The 17198-nt window shown below is 48.1% G+C and overlaps 1 protein-coding gene across 1 annotated transcript in view; it reads right to left on the bottom strand.

The window, feature by feature from the left end:
* TMEM232 (transmembrane protein 232) overlaps positions 1 to 17198 on the bottom strand; it is an 843610-nt gene that overhangs the window by 489483 nt on the left and 336929 nt on the right. The window contains exon 5 of the mRNA XM_086963014.1: positions 6090 to 6247. Coding sequence (XP_086819140.1) covers positions 6090 to 6247 — 158 coding nt within the window. The remainder of the gene's footprint in view (positions 1 to 6089; positions 6248 to 17198) is intronic.

Genomic DNA, 17198 nt, shown 5'->3' on the forward strand with positions numbered 1-17198 from the left:
GTAATTACCAACTACACATAGGTAGGTTCCAGATAGATTTATTCAGAAGAAGAACAGCTTGACAACCACAAGTAGGAAAAAGAACATTCACTCAGGAAAGTCCTCAGAGCAACTGGTACAGTAATCAAGCATAAACATTCCATATGACATGGGCTAATTCTAAGTGACATTAACACGTTCTAAATAACATGAAATAATGGAATACCACACTCTGCCCTTCATGGAGCATTCCAAACTTTCCTAAAGTGCTGTAGAGCAATAAGCTGTAAGTCAGTGGCAAAACATAATGTTGTACAAGATGGAGGTTGGAGAAGCTCTGCCGGACTAGCAGACGAGTTAATTCCAGAAGCTTTTGTACGACTTTGAAGCCTGGTTCGGTTGGACACAGGGCTCCCTTTAAAAGTGCAGAAGTATGCAGAAGTGACTTTTTGCTGCCTTTTCATTTGTTCCTGCCAGGAGCAATGCCATTACATTAGTTGAAGGGTGTGGGGATTCTTGAGACAGCACTCTCCTCTGAAGTGTAGGGATAACCCTTTCACGAGGCCAGACCTATTGGTTCCCCCGGAGTTGCTACTCCCAAAAGGCTGATCGGTGTCACGTGTGACGGTTTTGCTCTTCGTTGGACTCATGCTGTGAGTGTCTCCAAGTAGAGACCCCAAGCATCACCCCATACCACCTGATATTACCTAGGGGAAAAGGGTGTGTCGGTTCTGGAAGACGAGGGATACACAAAGTGAAGGAACTACCTTAATCAAGTTCCAGGACATCATATGTGGAATACACAAATCGTGGCTGAGAAAGATGTAAAAGAAGGACTGGAGCTACCAGGGTTCCAGAACATCCCACTGACCACCCGCAGGGCATCCTAAGATTAATGTCAGGTGTCCTTGACAGCCCGCTTCCCAGTGGTGAGGGGACAGCTCATGAAGCAGTCCTCAACAGTCTACTTAAGTGGCTGTCAATCTGCTTGGAACAGGTTTCTGCACGGCCTTCTGAAGAACAGAGACTTGATACACCTATGCAGTCTGCCTCAAGGATCGGCCAGGTCGCAGCTGCCTGCAGTGGAGCTGCTCAGAGCAAGAGGGCTGACTTCACCCGTTCCAAGCTGAGGTGACCCCCTGCCGAGGGAGGGGGGGGGGGGGTGTCCAAACCCCACCCACTGATTAAAATGCCCACACCGCAGCGGAATTCGCACCGCAGTCAAGGGGTAATCATTTTCAGCAACATCACATCTAGTGTGACGGTGGCACTGCCCAAGGCGTAGACAGGCTTTTCTTTCTTAGTGTGCCACCAGTTGCCCACCATCGGGCCACAATGAATACTTCAGCCTCCTCCCTGGCCTCGGAGTGGTCAGTGTGGTTACCAGTCAAAGAGAAGAACACTAATAAAAGCAACCCAGAAGTGGGTCCTGTGTGCCCTGGTGTGCTGTGCCAATCAATACTGCATCCCATGGTCTCAAATGTGCTTGTGTGCACCCTAGGGTTGAGAAGATCTGAGCTTTATGTGTGACTCTGGCCCAGGTTCCATGAGGGACTAAGTGACTGTTGCTCTCCTGTTGAGCAGCTCAGGGACCCAGTGACTCTGTCGCACAACCTGGGGTTCAAGGGAAGAATTCTGGACTCTCTAAAGTACCCCTCTGAACTCCTGTGGGATCACTGTGCTTCTTGCTGGGCCAGGTGGTTTGCCTTGGGCATGAGATGCACCTCAACCACTGACTGTGGTGAGTCTGAAGGTTGGATGCCACCTGGAGGAGGTAGGGCTGGGGCGGACTCGATCATCAGCTGAAATCATTGGCAATCGCTTTGTGTCAGAGGTACCCGCTCAATCAACAGCAGGAAAATTCACTTACCCACAGCATCAAAATCCCTTCCCACCCCAACCCCTCCCCGTAGGGTGGAGAACTGCAAAAAAACTAGACTTTTGTGCAAGTGAGAATCAGAGACTGATCCTTGTGTCACTGCATAACGCTGTTCCTTTATAGGCCAGGAGCAGCAGTTTTCTGGCGTTTCCCTTGCAGTGCATATTCCCTAAAGTATTGGATAACAGCATAGTAGTAGTAGCCTTGCATTCCAATGCCCAAATATTTCTGTTGTGTTAAGAATTTATATATTTAAGTACTTCTTCTTACCATATAAAATCACTGTCTGGATACTGCCCTTAAACCCTGTGTGGTCCTAGAGCCCCAACATTCAAGTAATGGTGGAGATTCTTAAACTCACCCAACCAACTCCCAACAACTTTAAGGAGTAAAATACACCCCTGCTACCACTGTAGCAGTAGTACATGAGGAACAGAAAAGTGCTGATATATGTTTAAGCACCACTAAGTAGGGTAATAATAAAGACCCATCATCTGTCAGTATGACCAAGAAATGTCCTTGGGGTGAGCGTCAATCAATCAATCAGGAGTTTGTTAAAGCGCAGGTTTCATTCCATCAAGGAGGGGGTCTGTCGAAGATGCAAGGTTTTGCGGTATCTTGCGAAGATGGGGAGCGATGTGGTCTGTCTAAGGTGGAGCGTGTGCTCTACAAATATGCGTACTACTTGCACAGTGTAAGGTAGTGAAAATTAAAAATGCAAAAGCAGGAAGTAGGTACTTCACAAACAGTAGAACTAGGATGACAATACAACAGAGCTCTCCTCAGGTTTATACACACTGACTAACAATTAAGAGGCAGAGAGAATATAATGAAAATATGGCTGCAAACTGTTACATAATATGTGATGCATGGGTAGACTGGATTAAATATGGTAAGAATCTCTGAGATACAGTTGTGTGCCCCTAAATTCTATTTGCATACAAACATTAAGAATTTGAGACTGTAACTTCCACATCTTGAAATTTTACTCCGCTAATTATCACATATGAACACAGAAAAGTTGATTTCCTGTAAATGCATGGTCTGAAATGATGGCAATTGGGGGCAGGGTGTTAATTTGTGTATGTTTCTACGAACAGCCGCAAACTGATACGTTTGTACAAATTCACAAACGATCTCTAGGTAGGAAGCTCCCCGCCACAGAAATGCATCCAAAACCTGTCAAAGGAATGTAAGGAGTATGTTCCTTTTGAATGGTTAGAAAGGGGAGGGAAAAGGGTAAAATGGATAGTATATAGACAAAAGGGTTTCATTGGAGAAACAAAACAAAAACACAGGGGAGCCATTAAGAGTTTGCTAGAGAGGGCGCACTTCTGTATATCAGCTCTGGTCCTGTCGCCAAACTTACAGTTCTCAACTCTAGCTAGAGTCGAGGAAGCGCTTGGTTTACACCAGTGGGCACTCAGTTGGCTCTGCCAGCATAAACCTTTGACTTGAAGATATCTATGGCAAAAGGACAGTGACACCACTCTGTGTTGCGTGAGGTGACCGTCACTCATTTTCTTTACCCAAGACTGATGTTTTTTCTGTACCCTTCACCACCTGTGGTCAAGGGTATAGAAAAAAACACCATTGCCCGAGTGTGCAGGTAGAAAAATTCCTATGTGACATGGCCAGTATTCTTTTGTTTTCAAGAATCAAAGTCCCCTTGTAAATATTTCATAGGCACTTGCTCTGTATTTTTATGGGCAACACACTAAAGTATACTGATTTGCAGATGGCTGGGTCCAATGTGAGGTGGCATGGTGTGCAAAAGAACGATGGACTCCGATACAGCTTAAGTAATTACCAATGGCTGAGATTAATTCAAGCATTCCATCCATCACCTTTTTAGGTCGAGCATAAGCATACGACTGCTTGTTTACTTTAGTATACTTATATTGTGAGCTTAAAGCCATCTCCCTGCTTTGCTTCAGTGTGCTTTGTAAATCCTTGCTCGCTAGTGGTCTGTCCTGCCTCTTTAACCCTCCTTTTCTCTTTCATTCCTCCCACACAGCAGGGATTAACTTCTGTATCATTACGCTTTGTCATGTTGTCATGTTTATGTGTTCTTTGGTGACTCTTTTCTTCTTGGTTTCCAACTTTTGTTTAGCGAAGCTTCCCTTTTCATTTGCAGAGCATTCTTGCTCTGTAAATCAGGTTCATTTAGAAACACCGGCACAACACACACTTATTTTACATCTGCGAGGTTTGTGGAGAAAGCCATGGTTGAATGTCTGCTCCAGACCATCTTCTCTCAGCTCCTTCCTCCTTCAGCCTTCCTCCAAACCAGTTCCGAGGAGACAGCAGAGTTATTTACACATGCCCACTAATCCCCCCTTTATCTGAAGGACCCTGATGCATTGCAGACCAGACCTGACGACAAGGACAGCTAAAGGCCCCTTTGCCCTATCTGCTAATATTGAATTTCACCCAGTTAAACTCATCTGGAAAGAATGTGACTTTCACAGCTGTAAATCATCAGCAGAACGAATCAACACGACCTCTGGGGTGGCATTAACGGATCAAGGCGGAGATAGCCCCTACTGCCAGTTAGTTAAAAACACCTATAAACATTTCAAGCATTTCATGGCAATTTATGAATTTCTATCTGCTACGCTTACGATTTTTACTCATCCGATCAGCAAGATGAATAGCTATGTGGGTTGTCTTGGAAAGTAGTTCGAAACACATTTATTCAATTCCCATTTGATTAGACAGATTATTTAATTGTTTTGGTCTTAAGTGAATATTCTTGAAATCATTAATTTAACTGGTATGTAAAGTGGAATACTTTAAAGAACTATTATTATAATCAGTAAATATGCACGCAGTAAATCATTTATTTTCTATGCACATATTTATGTATGTTTACCAGCAAACTCAAGAAGAAAAGTTAGAAGCAAAGTGATGAATAGAGTATACAGTGACATCTAGTATAGTTGAAAGCAAAAATAGGGAAGTAAGTAAATGTGAATTAGAGAAAAAGTCAATTGTCTCAATATATTAAAGTCTCGTCATTTTATATGCACGTCCTTTTCCCTTCTTAATTGTTATGAAAGTTAAACCATATATAGCTCAACTTGTTCACTCGTGTGAGGCTCCTCTATAATTTTTTATGTTAGGTGAAAGGGTTCCTGAAAACGTGATTTAATGGTTTTGTTCCTTCAAGTCTCCTAACAGAAAATGAGAGTTCATGCTCCTTCTTACATTGTCCACTGGAGGTCACTAAACTTCCAGTGAAAACCAGGACTTGTCTCATTTTTTACTTTTTACATACCTTTCAATTGCTTGCTTTGTATGTATGTTTCATAAAGCCTTCCCTCGCAAAAAACAACTACACTGGGAAAAACTGTTTTGAGATGGTCTCAACTGGTAAGCAAAGTACTTATTTTAAAAAAACATGTTTAAAAGTATAATGCGTTGCCTGCAAAAAGACAGGTCCGAAAACCCATCCAAGACAACATTCTTCTAGAAATGCCTTTCTGCCATGGTGATTTTTGTTGAAACAAACTATGCTAGTGTCCCTGAAAAAGTGAGCAGATTGTGTTTGTGCACGTGCATGCACAGACGAAAAGAAAGGGAGATGGGTAATGTATATTTTTTATATTACCTCACCTCTGTAGTCCTTGTTGTTGTCCCACTCATAACTGCTTGAGGTATATCCCACCTCAGAGACAAGAAAAAACAGGCATTTGCAATGCACAGGTCTCACATTTGCAAGAGTTTGAGCTATTGGCATTGTAAATGACAATGCCAGTATTTATGTGTTTTGAAAACCTGCAAGTAGTGCGTAAACATGCACTTTGTACTTATAGTCCTTGCTTACGAGAAGGGCGGCTGGCAGTAAAAGAGGCACAATTACTGCAGCCTGCCTTGCTTCTTGTAAGCAACAAATCAGTGAGGAAAATAAATCACCAATATTTTTTTTTAATTCTCCCGGTTTATGCTTTCCCAATATGGGCATCTGTGAGTGACAAACATTATCACCATTTCTTTACGCCTTTATCAGCCATATTGTTGCCAGCTAATGTGACCTGGTGAGAGGAAAATCGTCTCTGTTAATACTATAACAGCGTGATAATCTGTTTCCTAACATCTTTACGTTTGAATAGGGTGGCCATGTTAGGTGAGGTAAAACCATTAAGAAGGCAAAGGGATGCAGGATGTAGAAATGAAGCAGTAAATCTAACATTTGGTAAAACAGAAAAGCAAATTATTTCACACTTACCTTTGAAAGTTTTACTTCGCTTGAGTATAAATATGGTTTTTGAACTGCATCACAACAAATCCTATATAAAACTGATTCCGCAAGGAAAAACAAAGCCGGACATTGGTCTGACTCCACTGGTGCCTGGTCCAAAGATGCAAGAAGGATGTCCAGTGCCTCTAGAATATTGAAATGAAAGATATAGAGACAACTATGGAACTGGGTAGATACTTGTGATTTTCACTTTGTTAGTCATACTCCATGCAATATAATTACAGAATGGCTGTTTGTGTATCTAAAACACAAGCAATTAGAACCGTTGTTCCAGATTTATTAAATAGACTGGTTTCTGAAGTAAGTGCTAAATCTGAAGATATGAGTAAAATGATGAATAAAAACACTTGTACTGTGTTCGTGCTCATTGGATATCAGCATGTGCATGTCAGCTGAATCATCATGCAAAATACAGAGTGGCATATTATCAAGAAACAGCGTTAAAATTATCGCCGCTTTGACGGCAGGAATAAAGCGGCGATAATGGGCTTGATAATATGCCCTTGTGAATTCCCATAGAAGCCCATGTTCTGGTGTGAACATGGGCTTCTATTGGAATGCTCAAGGGCATATTATCAAGCCCATTATCGCCTCTTGAGCGGCAGTTTCCTGCCGCTAAAGCGGCAATAATTTTAACGCCGTTCTTGATAATATGCTCCAAAGTTGGGTATAAGTGAAACAAATTGTGCAACCCCTGCAGTGAAAGTGTATATGATTGCTAATATACGTGTGTGTCCCTTCCAACAAATTCCCCCTGCTAGACTCCCTGTTTCAGCGCTAAAACTAATACTAAAAACTGCCAACATCCAAGAAAGGACAGCACAGTTAGGCGTGCTGTTATCCTTCTAACAAGTCCTTAATGCCCTTGCCGTATTCACATCACAGATGAGAAGTAAGCCTTAAAAGGCATGTGGCAGAAACCCAAGGCAGACATTAGGTCTGTTGTGATTCAGTGGCAGATTTTAGTCCCAGATAGTAAACAAGTGCTGGCAAACCTGATAGGTCTGGCATTTGCAGACAGCCTTCTGGCAATTCTTGATTTGTTTTGTCATGTTTTTTGCGAAAAGTTATAGTTTGGGAATATGCTGGGCCCTCATCAATCTAAAATAAAACGCTACAGGTAAAAAATATTTGGGGATCTCAAAAAGCCACACATTACAATAGTACTCTCTGGCACTGAATGGAACTGCTTTGTGTGTGGATGTGTTCCTTGTAAAAGGGTGACATACCATAAATCATAGTGAAGTCAGCCAATGGCTGAAGTAGGCTGATGCATTGAACCTTAATGAAGGTGGGTGGAGTGGGTGGAGGAAAATTGTGAATGACACCAACCACAGACTAATGAATGAAGTCTGGCTGAAAGCACCTATAGGTAAGCATGTTATACACATAATTTTAGTAAACTGAAAAGGTCTTGGCTAGCACAGACCTAAAAAAGTCAATCAGACTGGCATTGGCTGAAAGCGTCTTGCCTTTGAGAGAGAAAGAAAATAAGAAAGATCAATCAATCAATCATAAAATTTGTATAGCGCGCTACTCACCCGTAGGGTCTCAAGGCGCTGAGGGGGGGGGGGGGGTCGCTACTGCTCGAACAGCCAGGTCGTGAGTTGTTTCCTGAAGGAGAGATGGTCCAGGGTCAGCCGTAGGTGAGTGGGGAGGGAGTTCCATGTCTTGGCTGCTAGGTAGGAGAAGGATCTACCTCCGATGGTGGATTTCCAAAAGCGTGGGACGGAGGCGAGGGCGAGGCTGGTGGATCGGAGCTGGCGGATGGGTGTGTAGAAATTGAGGCGGCTGTTGAGGTACTTTGGGCCCGTGTCGTGGAGAGCCTTGTGTGCGTGGGTGAGGAGTCTGAACGTGATCCTCTTGTTGACTGGGAGCCAGTGCAGGTTCCTCAGGTGGGCAGAGATGTGGCTGCGGTGAGGGATGTCCAGGATTAGAAGTTCTAAATGCGCTGGAGTCTTTTCTGGAGTTTGGCTGTGGTTCCAGCGTAGAGGGTGTTCCCGTAGTTCAGATGGCTGGTGACGAGGGCCTGGGTTACCGTCTTCCTGGTTTCAGTGGGGATCCACCGGAAGATCTTTCGGAGCATGCGCAGGGTGTTGAAGTAGATGGCGAGACGGCATTCACTTGCTTGGTCATCATGAGGGAGGAGTCCAGGATGAAGCCCAGGTTACGTGCGTGGTCCGTTGGTTTGGGTGCGATGCCCAGGGCAGGGGGCCACCAGGAGTTGTCCCAGGCAGAGGGAGAAGGTCCTAGGATGAGGACTTCCGTCTTGTCTGAGTTCAGTTTCAGGCGGCTGATCTTCATCCATTCTGCGACATCTTTCATTCCTTCATGGAGGTTGGCTTTGGCGGTGGCGGGGTCGTTGGTAAGGGAGAGGACCAGCTGGGTGTCGTCGGCGTAGGAGATGATGTTAAGGTTGTGTTGGTGAGCGATGGCTGCGAGAGGGCTCATCTAGACGTTGAAAGGGTGGGGCTGAGTGAGGATCCTTGCGGAACGCCGCAGATGACTTCGGTGGCCGCGGAACGGTACAGGGGGAGGCGAACTCTCTGGGTTCTTCCGGCGAGGAATGAGATGATCCAATCCAGTGCCGCTCCTTGAATTCCGGTGTTGCTGAGGTGCTGTATCAGGGTGCGGTGACATACGGTGTCAAAGGCTGCTGAGAGGTCCAGGAGGATGAGGGCTGCAGGTTCCCCATTGTCGAGCAGGGACCTGATGTCATCGGTGGCTACGATGAGGGCGATCTTGGTGCTGTGGTTTGCTCGGAATCCGGACTGTGAGGGGTCGAGGTATCCGTTGGTGTCGAGGAAGGCGGACAGTTGTCTGTTGACGGTCTTCTCGATGACTTTGGCTGGAAAGGGAAGGAGCGAATTGGAGCGGAAGTTCTTGAGGTCCGTGGGGTCCGCGGTGGGTTTTTTCAGGAGGGCGCTCAGTTTGGCGTGTTTCCAGAGGTGAAGGAGCTGTTTATGATGGTTCGGAGATGGGGTGCGATGATGTAGTCGGCTTTGTTGAAGATGTGGTGCGGGCATGGGTCGGTAGGAGAGCCAGAGTGGATAGTGTTCATCAGGTGGGTGGTGTCTTCGGTGCTGACGGGGGGTCCAGGTGCAGAGGCTGGTGGTAGGGTGTGCTGGCTCGGTGGTTGGGTGCGTGGTCAGTGCGCCGAAGCTGTTGTGTATGTCGGCGATCTTGCGGTGGAAGAATGAGGCGAGAGAGTCGCAGAGGTCTTGAGAGGGTGTGATGTCGTTGTTGCAGGCGCTGGGGTTGGAGAGCTCTTTAACGATGCTGAAGAGTTCCTTGCTGTTGTAGGTGTTGTTGTCCAGTCGTTCTTTGAATGCTGTCTTCTTGGTGGTGCGGATCAGCTGGTGGTGTTTGCGGCTGGCGTTCTTGAGGGCTGTCATGTGTTCTGCTGTTTGGTTGTGGCGCCAGGCTTTCTCAAGGGTGCGGCAGGTTTTCTTGGAGTTTTTGAGGTCTTTGGTAAACCCGAGGCTTTCCTGCTGCCGGGTCTGCTGGGAGGCTTCTTCAGTGGTGCGACTTCGTCGGCGTAGTCGGTGAGCCTCTGTGTGAGGTTGGGGGCTGCTTCGTCGGGGTTCGTCGTGTTGGTGGTCAGGTTCAGGCTGAGGGTGGTGGCGAGCTGGTCAGCGGTGATCTTGCTCCAGCTTCTGCGGGGAACCTGTTGTGGGTGGTGGTGGGTCGTGGTTCTCTTGAAGTTGAAGTGAAGTGGACGCAGCTGTGGTCTGTCCAGTGTAGTCCGGTGGAGTGGCTGAAGGAGATGTGCTTGCTGGAGGAGAAGACGGGGTCAAGCGCGTGGCCGGCGTAGTGGGTGGGGGTGTTCACCAGTTGCTTGAGTCCGAGGTTGGCTAGGTTGTCCAGCAGGGCGGCGGTGTTGCAGTCCTTGTTGTTCTCCAGGTGGAAGTTGAGGTCCCCTAGGAGGACGTAGTCTGTGGAGGTGAGGGCGTGCGGACTGACGAAGTCCGCGATGGCTTCGCTGAATTGTGTGCGTGGTCCCTGGGGTATGTAGATGAGAGTGCCTCTGAGGGTGGTCTTGGGGTCGGTGTGTATGTGGAAGTGAAGGTGTTCGGCGGCGGTGAGGGTGTCGTCGGAGTTGGTCGTGATGTGGATGGTATTTCTCTGGACGATGGCGATGCCACCTCCGGTTTGGTTGACGAGGTCCTTCCGGGTGATCTTGTAGCCCTCTGGGATGGCTATGGCGATGTCTGGGGCTGAGGAGGCGTTCATCCAGGTTTCTGTGAGGAAGGCGACGTCTGGTGATGTTGTGTTGAGGAGGTTCCAGAGTTCGATGGCGTGCCTGTGGACGGAGCGGGTGTTGAGCATGATGCACTTGAGGTGGTTGTTACTGGTGTTCATCTTGGCTGGTGCGATGCAGGTTCGGGGGCAGGTGAATTTGCAGGCTTGGCAGGTGAAGGGTCCGTGGGTGCATTTCGAGGTGGCTTGGTAGCAGGCGGGATTTCTGCCAGTGTTGAGTCCGTGGAGGGTGGTGGCGTTGTAAGTCCGGTGGGTGGGCTGGCGTCGTCGAGGACCAGGGGTCCTGGCGCTGGGCGCAGTCCAGGCATGGACAGGCACGGATGGGGTTGCCTTTGGCGCGCCTTCGGCTCACAATCGGCATGCCCGCTGCGCATGGCCGCTGCGCGTACGCGTGGACTCCGCCATAAGTGGTCCGGTGGGAAGGAGGGGCAGCTGGCAGGCAGGAGCGGGGTGGGGCAGGGAAGGGGAGGATACAGAAAGGAAGAAGGGGGGCAGGGCCGCAGGGGAGCAGCGGGAGGGAGCGGGGAGGGGACAGAGGTGGGAAAGTGATCCCGAGGGGGCAAGAGCGATCAGACACAGAATCTGGGGCAACAAGAACAGTACAACCAAGCACAGGGAGCAAAAAAGCAAAGAGCAAACGGACACAGAATCAGGGGCAACAAGAACAGTACAACCAAGCACAGGGAGCAAAACAGCAACAAGCGAACGGACACAGAATCAGGGGCAACAAGAACAGTACAACCAAGCACAGGGAGCACAAAGTACAGAAGCAACCTTTGCAAGGGGGCAGCGGCGGAGCGGAGACAGGCAGGGATACCGGGCGCACTCAGGGGGAGCCACGCGGCGTGTGGAGCGACCAGCGCCGACTAAGGTCAGGACAGGTCACAGCTCACCGTCGCGCGGGCAGTCCCTCAAATAGCCTGTGGGAGGGAGGGGCAGCTGGGAGGCGGGAGCGGGGTGGGGCAGGGAAGGGGAGGATACAGAAAGGAAGAAGGGGGGCGGGGATGCAGGGGAGCAGCGGCAGAGAGCGGGGAGGGGACAAAGGCGGGAAAGTGATCCCGAGGGGGCAAGAGCGATCGGACACAGAATCAGGGGCAACAAGAACAGTACAACCAAGCACAGGGAACAAAAAAGCAACGAGCGAACAGACACAGAATCAGGAGCAACAAGAACAGTACAACCAAGCACAGGGAGCAAAAAAGCAACGAGCGAACGGACACAGAATCAGGGGCAACAAGAACAGTACAACCAAGCACAGGGAGCAAAAAGTAGGGAAGCAACCTTGCCACGGGGGCAGCGGCGGAGTGGAGACAGGCAGGGATACCGGGCGCACTCAGGGGGACCCGCGCGGCGAGTGGAGCGACCGGCGCTGACCAAGGTCAGGGCAGGTCACAGCTCACCGTCGCACGGGCAGTCCCTCAAATAGCCGGTGGGAGGGAGGGGCAGCTGGGAGGCGGGAGCAGGGTGGGGCAGGGAAGGGGAGGACACAGAAAGGAAGAAGGGGGCGGGGCTGCAGGGGAGCAGCGGCAGGGAGCAGGGAGGGGACAGAAGCGGGAAAGTGATCCCGAGGGGGCAAGAGCGATCGGACATAGAATCAGGGGCAACAAGAAGAGTACAACCAAGCACAGGGAGCAAAAAAGCAACGAGCGAACGGACACAGAATCAGGGGCAACAAGAACAGTGGAACCAAGCACAGGGAGCAAAAAGTACAGAAGCAACCTTGCCACGGGGGCAGCGGCGGAGCAGAGACATGCAGGGATACCGGGCGCACTCAGGGGGAGCCGCGCGGCGTGTGGAGCAACCAAGGTCAGGGCAAGTCACCTGTCCTGAAAGAAAGAAAGAGAGAGAGAGAGAGAAAGGAAGGAAGGAAGGCAGGAAAGAAAGAACGAATTCAGGAGAGAATAAATGAAGAAGAGAAAGAAAGAAAACAAGAAAGAAAAAAGGAACAAAGGAGAGAAAGAATGAAGGCAAGAAAAAAGGTAAGAAAGAAAGAAGACACAAATGAAAGTGAGAAAGAAAGAAGGCAAGAAACAAAGAAAAGAAAGAAGGCAAAAAAGGAGCAAGAAACAATGAAAGAAAAGCCAAGAAAGAAAGAAAGAAGGCAGGAAGGAAAGAAAAAAGGAAGGAGAGAAGGAAAGAAAGGAGAGAAAGAAAAAAGTAAAAGTGGATAACAATACAGAAAAGTTTCAAATGGACACATCTGGTATGCTATGAAATGTCGGCAGTTAGAAAAGCAAAACACTCCAAAAGGAATTTACAACAGCATTGGCAGAAATTGGGATCTGATAAAGATTGAATGTGCCCTGTGTTCCATCAGAAGTGTTCTGTTATCACATCAAGCTCTACACAAAAGGAACACAAAAGTAATTATAAAGTAAAAACAAGGCCACTGGCACTGAACGGAACTAGCTTGTGTGAGGATGTGCTCCTTCTGAAAGAAAATGCAGTCACTCAAAGTAAATTTAACCAGTGGCATAAGTAGGCTCACCCATTCTCTCATGCTGTACGCTGTAGTGGGCGGAAGCAAAATGTAAATGGCACAACAACAGATGAATGGATGAAGAGAGGGTGCTGAAAACCCCTTTATGTAACTATATTAAACATAATTTTAGTAAAATCAAAAGGTCTTGGCTAATGCCAGACCTAAAAAACAGAAGATGAGGCATTATGTGGGCTACCCATGAATATATGATCCTGGTTTCTACAGTACTAGTATGAAAGCAGTTTCTTATCCAACCACAGGGTGGCAGCCATTGCCACAAGTTGAAACTGGGCGGAGAGCAGACCGAAGAATTATAAATCATACAGAACACTTTAAAACTGTAATGCAAGCCAAATCTTGAATAATCAGGTCCTGATTACAAGTCTCGCAAAGGGGAATTACCATATAGAATTCTGCTCCACCTGATCATGACCAGGGGTAGGCGAAACTCGAGGAGTTTCACTCCGCAAATTTCCATGGAGTGAGATTCGTTGGAGTTCTGCAGACAGGCAGAAATCGGCACTGGGAGTGCCAGGGCTTGTAAATCAAATCCGCTAGTGGGCCTGCATGCAGCACTGATTGTGCCACCCACAGAAGTAGCCCTGTAAAGGTATCTCAGACCTGCCACCGCAGTGTCTGCGCACAGTTTTTACTGCCATGTTAACTCGGCAAGTGAACCTACTTGCCAAGCAATAACCTTCCCTTTTATGATGTGTAAGTCACCCCTACGGCAGGCCCAAGGTACTCCTATGGGCAGGGTGCAGTGTATGTGAAAGGTAGGACATGTACTGGTGTGTGTAACATGTCCTGATAGTGAAATACAGTGTAATTTGTTGTTCACTATTAAAAGGCTATCTGTCCCATAGGACAGACAGGGGAATAGTTTACAACATCTTATGGGTATATATTCCCATTGGGACAGGATAGGAGAATTGAGTTTAGAATGCCTAAACTCAGAATGTAGAAATGCATCTTTTAGTAAAGATGATTTTTATGCTCTGTATTTGAAAATACCACTTTTAGAAAGTAGGTATCTTCTTGCTTAGCCATCCTGTGTGCCTCAGCTGAGTGACAGGGGGTTAGCTGAATAGACCTAAGCTGCATTTAGAGTAGTGGAAGGAGATTTCCTTGCACATGAATGGGTCTGGTCTGCCTTAGACAATGCTGTCTTCACTTCCTGCTGGGAAGCTGGGCCAAACTGGTTTGGACTGACCACAGACACTCTCTGGCCAAGAGAAGAAAGAGAACCTGAGTATAAATATTGGGGCCCAGACCCCAGGATTTTAGAACTTGCTTGGATCAAGGAAACTGCCAAGAAGAAGAGCTAGAAGAACTGCCAGAAGGAGTACCACCACTTTGCTGTGTTGTTGCTTTTCTGGGATGGCCTGCAGTTACTGCTTCTGCCTTGGGCAGTGAAAGGACTGGACTGAACTTTCTTCACTTGTTTGCTGAGTATCTCCAAGGGCTTGAGATAGAGCTTGCCTCCTGTTCACAAAGCCTCAGGGACAGCAAAGACTTTACTTACCTCTTGGTACCGCCTCTGGAACTGTGTGTCTCAGTTGCCACAGATGGAAAACCGGACCCCAACGCCGTCACCAAGACCGCCAGGGGTTCCATGACTGGAAGTCACCACAGTGGGCACTGCCGCCCTTCTCCCTGCAATCCTGGTCTCACCGACGATGACGACTGCCGCCTCGACCGAGCCGCTTCTTGCACCACGACCTGTGGGCACCGCACTCTGCACCAACTTGCTTCACTGTGCCACCCTCGTCTCACAGACAATGCCATGGCCAGTTGAAATTGCTTCTGTGGTCTGCACCGTGGTCTGCAGGCACAGTTCACAAGTTACACGCAGCACCGTCCCGCCCCACACCGCATCCGCAGCCCACTGACACCAGCCCCATCGACCGCCAATCTGAGATGGCTGCTGAAGGTTGCATTGTGATCATCAGCACCAAAGAGGGAACCTCCGTACTTCAAACCGTAACCCTGGTCTCACCCACAATGATAACTGGCACCACCACCGAGCCGCTGCTTGCACTGCTGCCTGTGGGCACCACACTATGCACCACTCTGCTTCACACCGCAGCCTTGATGACTGCCACTGTCAGAGCACACCACAGAGGTCGACCAGAACAAAAAGCTACTGTTTATATGCCTTCTGATATCGACACAGGTCTGCACCAACGCTATCGACCAACCCTGGCGCACTTGGTTGTTTCAGCACTGCGGTTGCACCGGATGGAGCTACTGCCTTCAAAGAACTGCAGTTTAAAGTTATGCTTGCAGAGTACAGATTCCGATCCTTGTATGTTGGAAATTTATTGTTTTGGTCATGTTTTGCACAGATAAATATTGGGTATTTTTTTAACCCTTAAATGCTGATAACATTTTCTCACAGTGCGGGAAAATTTCACGTGTGTGAAAATTGTACGCCCCCCGGCCGTCCAACGCACAATACGCCAGTGCATCCAAAGGGTTAAACTTGTGTGGTGTCCTTTTGTAGTGTTCTCACTGTATTACTGTGTGTCAGGTGCAAATGCTTTACACATTGCCTCTAAGGTAAGCCTGACGGCTCGTGCCAAGCTACCACGGGGTGAGCAGTGTTTTTTTTAGAAGGCTTGCCCCCTTATCCTGACTAGAAGGAAGAGTCCCTATTTGGACAAAGGAGCAAACCATTGCCAAGTAGAGACCGCCATTGCTAACACTCACCATTCCACTGGACTCCAGCTATTCTGACTTATGAAGTGTTATACCCCAAAACCGGTACTAGGGTGTGTGTTTCCGGTCTAGGGAGGACCTGGCCTGGCAGTTCGAGCTGGATTGTTCCCATGTGGAGCAGGGTCAAGATTGAACGGCATATGGCTGGGTCTAGACTGGAATGGCGTGGTGAGCAATAAAATTATGGATTTGGGCACAGATCTCTGTAATAGGTGTGAATGTTTGACATTGTTCAGCATTCTGTTCATCAATTGTTCTTTTTGAATTTGTCTCCCTAAGTGCCAAGGGTATGCCCATATGTGGGTCCCGTGCTTACTATTCCACTGGAGTCAAGTTATCCTAGTTGATATGGGGTGATACCCCAAACCGGTTATAGGATGCTTGTTTCCGGTCTACAAAGGACCTGGCCTGGCAGATCTGGCTGGACTGTTCCCATGGGGAACAGACCCAAGCTGATTTGTGTATGGCAGGGTCCAACTGGAATGGCTTGGGGAGCAAACACATGATGGCTTTGGTCCCAGATCTCTGGACTGGGGATAAATGTTTGACATTGTTCAGCATTCCGTCCATCTATTGTTCTTTAGGCTTGTTAGAAAAGGTTGTCTCTAGTTGGCAGAGGCAGTTACCTTTGTCCAAATAGGGACCCTTGCTTCTAGTCAGGGTAAGGGTGATACACACTTTAGATAACCCCTGCTCACCCCCTTGGTTGCTTGGCACGAGCAGACAGGCTTATCCCAAAGGCAATGTGTAAAGTATTTGTACCAGCACTCATAGTAACAAAGTGAAAACACCACAAATGGACACCACACCAGTTTAGAAAAATAAAATATCTTTATCTAAACTAAACAAGACCAAAACGACAAAAGTCCAACATACAGATACTCAGGAGAATGTCTTTAAAAAGGGTTGTTGTAAAAATAATCTTGTAGATGGAAAATGCAACACTCTCAGAGTACCTTAGATGCGTAATGCAGAACAAAAGGGTCGCAGAGAAGGCGATGTGTCAATTCTTCCTGCTCAGGTTGCAATGCGACAAGATGGTGCCTCGTTGCGTTGCGACGAACCAGTGCGATTCGATAAAATGGCGTCTTTGGAGCGATGCGTCAACGTGGTTGTGTTGTGTCCACGCTCGATGGCCGTGCAGCAAAATCGGTGGTTTCTTCAGCCGCGAAAGGCCCTGCAACACACTTCTCCGGTGATGCAACGGTGAACAGCGGCAGCGACAACACTCTTCCTTGGCGATGCAATGGCGGCTGCTGTGGTGGCATCATGCTTCTCCCTCGTTGTGTTGCGCTTCCAGCTTCCAGCTGCAAGGGCCTCACACACAGTTACATGCACCTCAGGGCAGGTTAGAACTTCCAGCAAGGAAGTCAGGGAAGCTGGGGGTGAAGTCCTTTTGTGTCTGGGACTTTTCTTCAGATGGACACAATACACAGCAAAGTCCTTCTTCAAGCAGGAGACACAGCACGCAGCAAAGTCCCTTGATCCTCTCCTCAGCAGAAACAGCAAACTGCAGGCCAGCCCCAGACACACAGCAAGGGCAGTACTTCTCCTCAGTCTCTTCAGCTGTCCTCTTTGGCAACAGGTTCCTCTTGATTACGAAGTAGTCTTGG

Source organism: Lissotriton vulgaris, chromosome 3_1 (assembly GCF_964263255.1).
Source record: "Lissotriton vulgaris chromosome 3_1, aLisVul1.2, whole genome shotgun sequence".
NCBI classification, from domain to species: Eukaryota; Metazoa; Chordata; class Amphibia; order Caudata; family Salamandridae; genus Lissotriton; species Lissotriton vulgaris.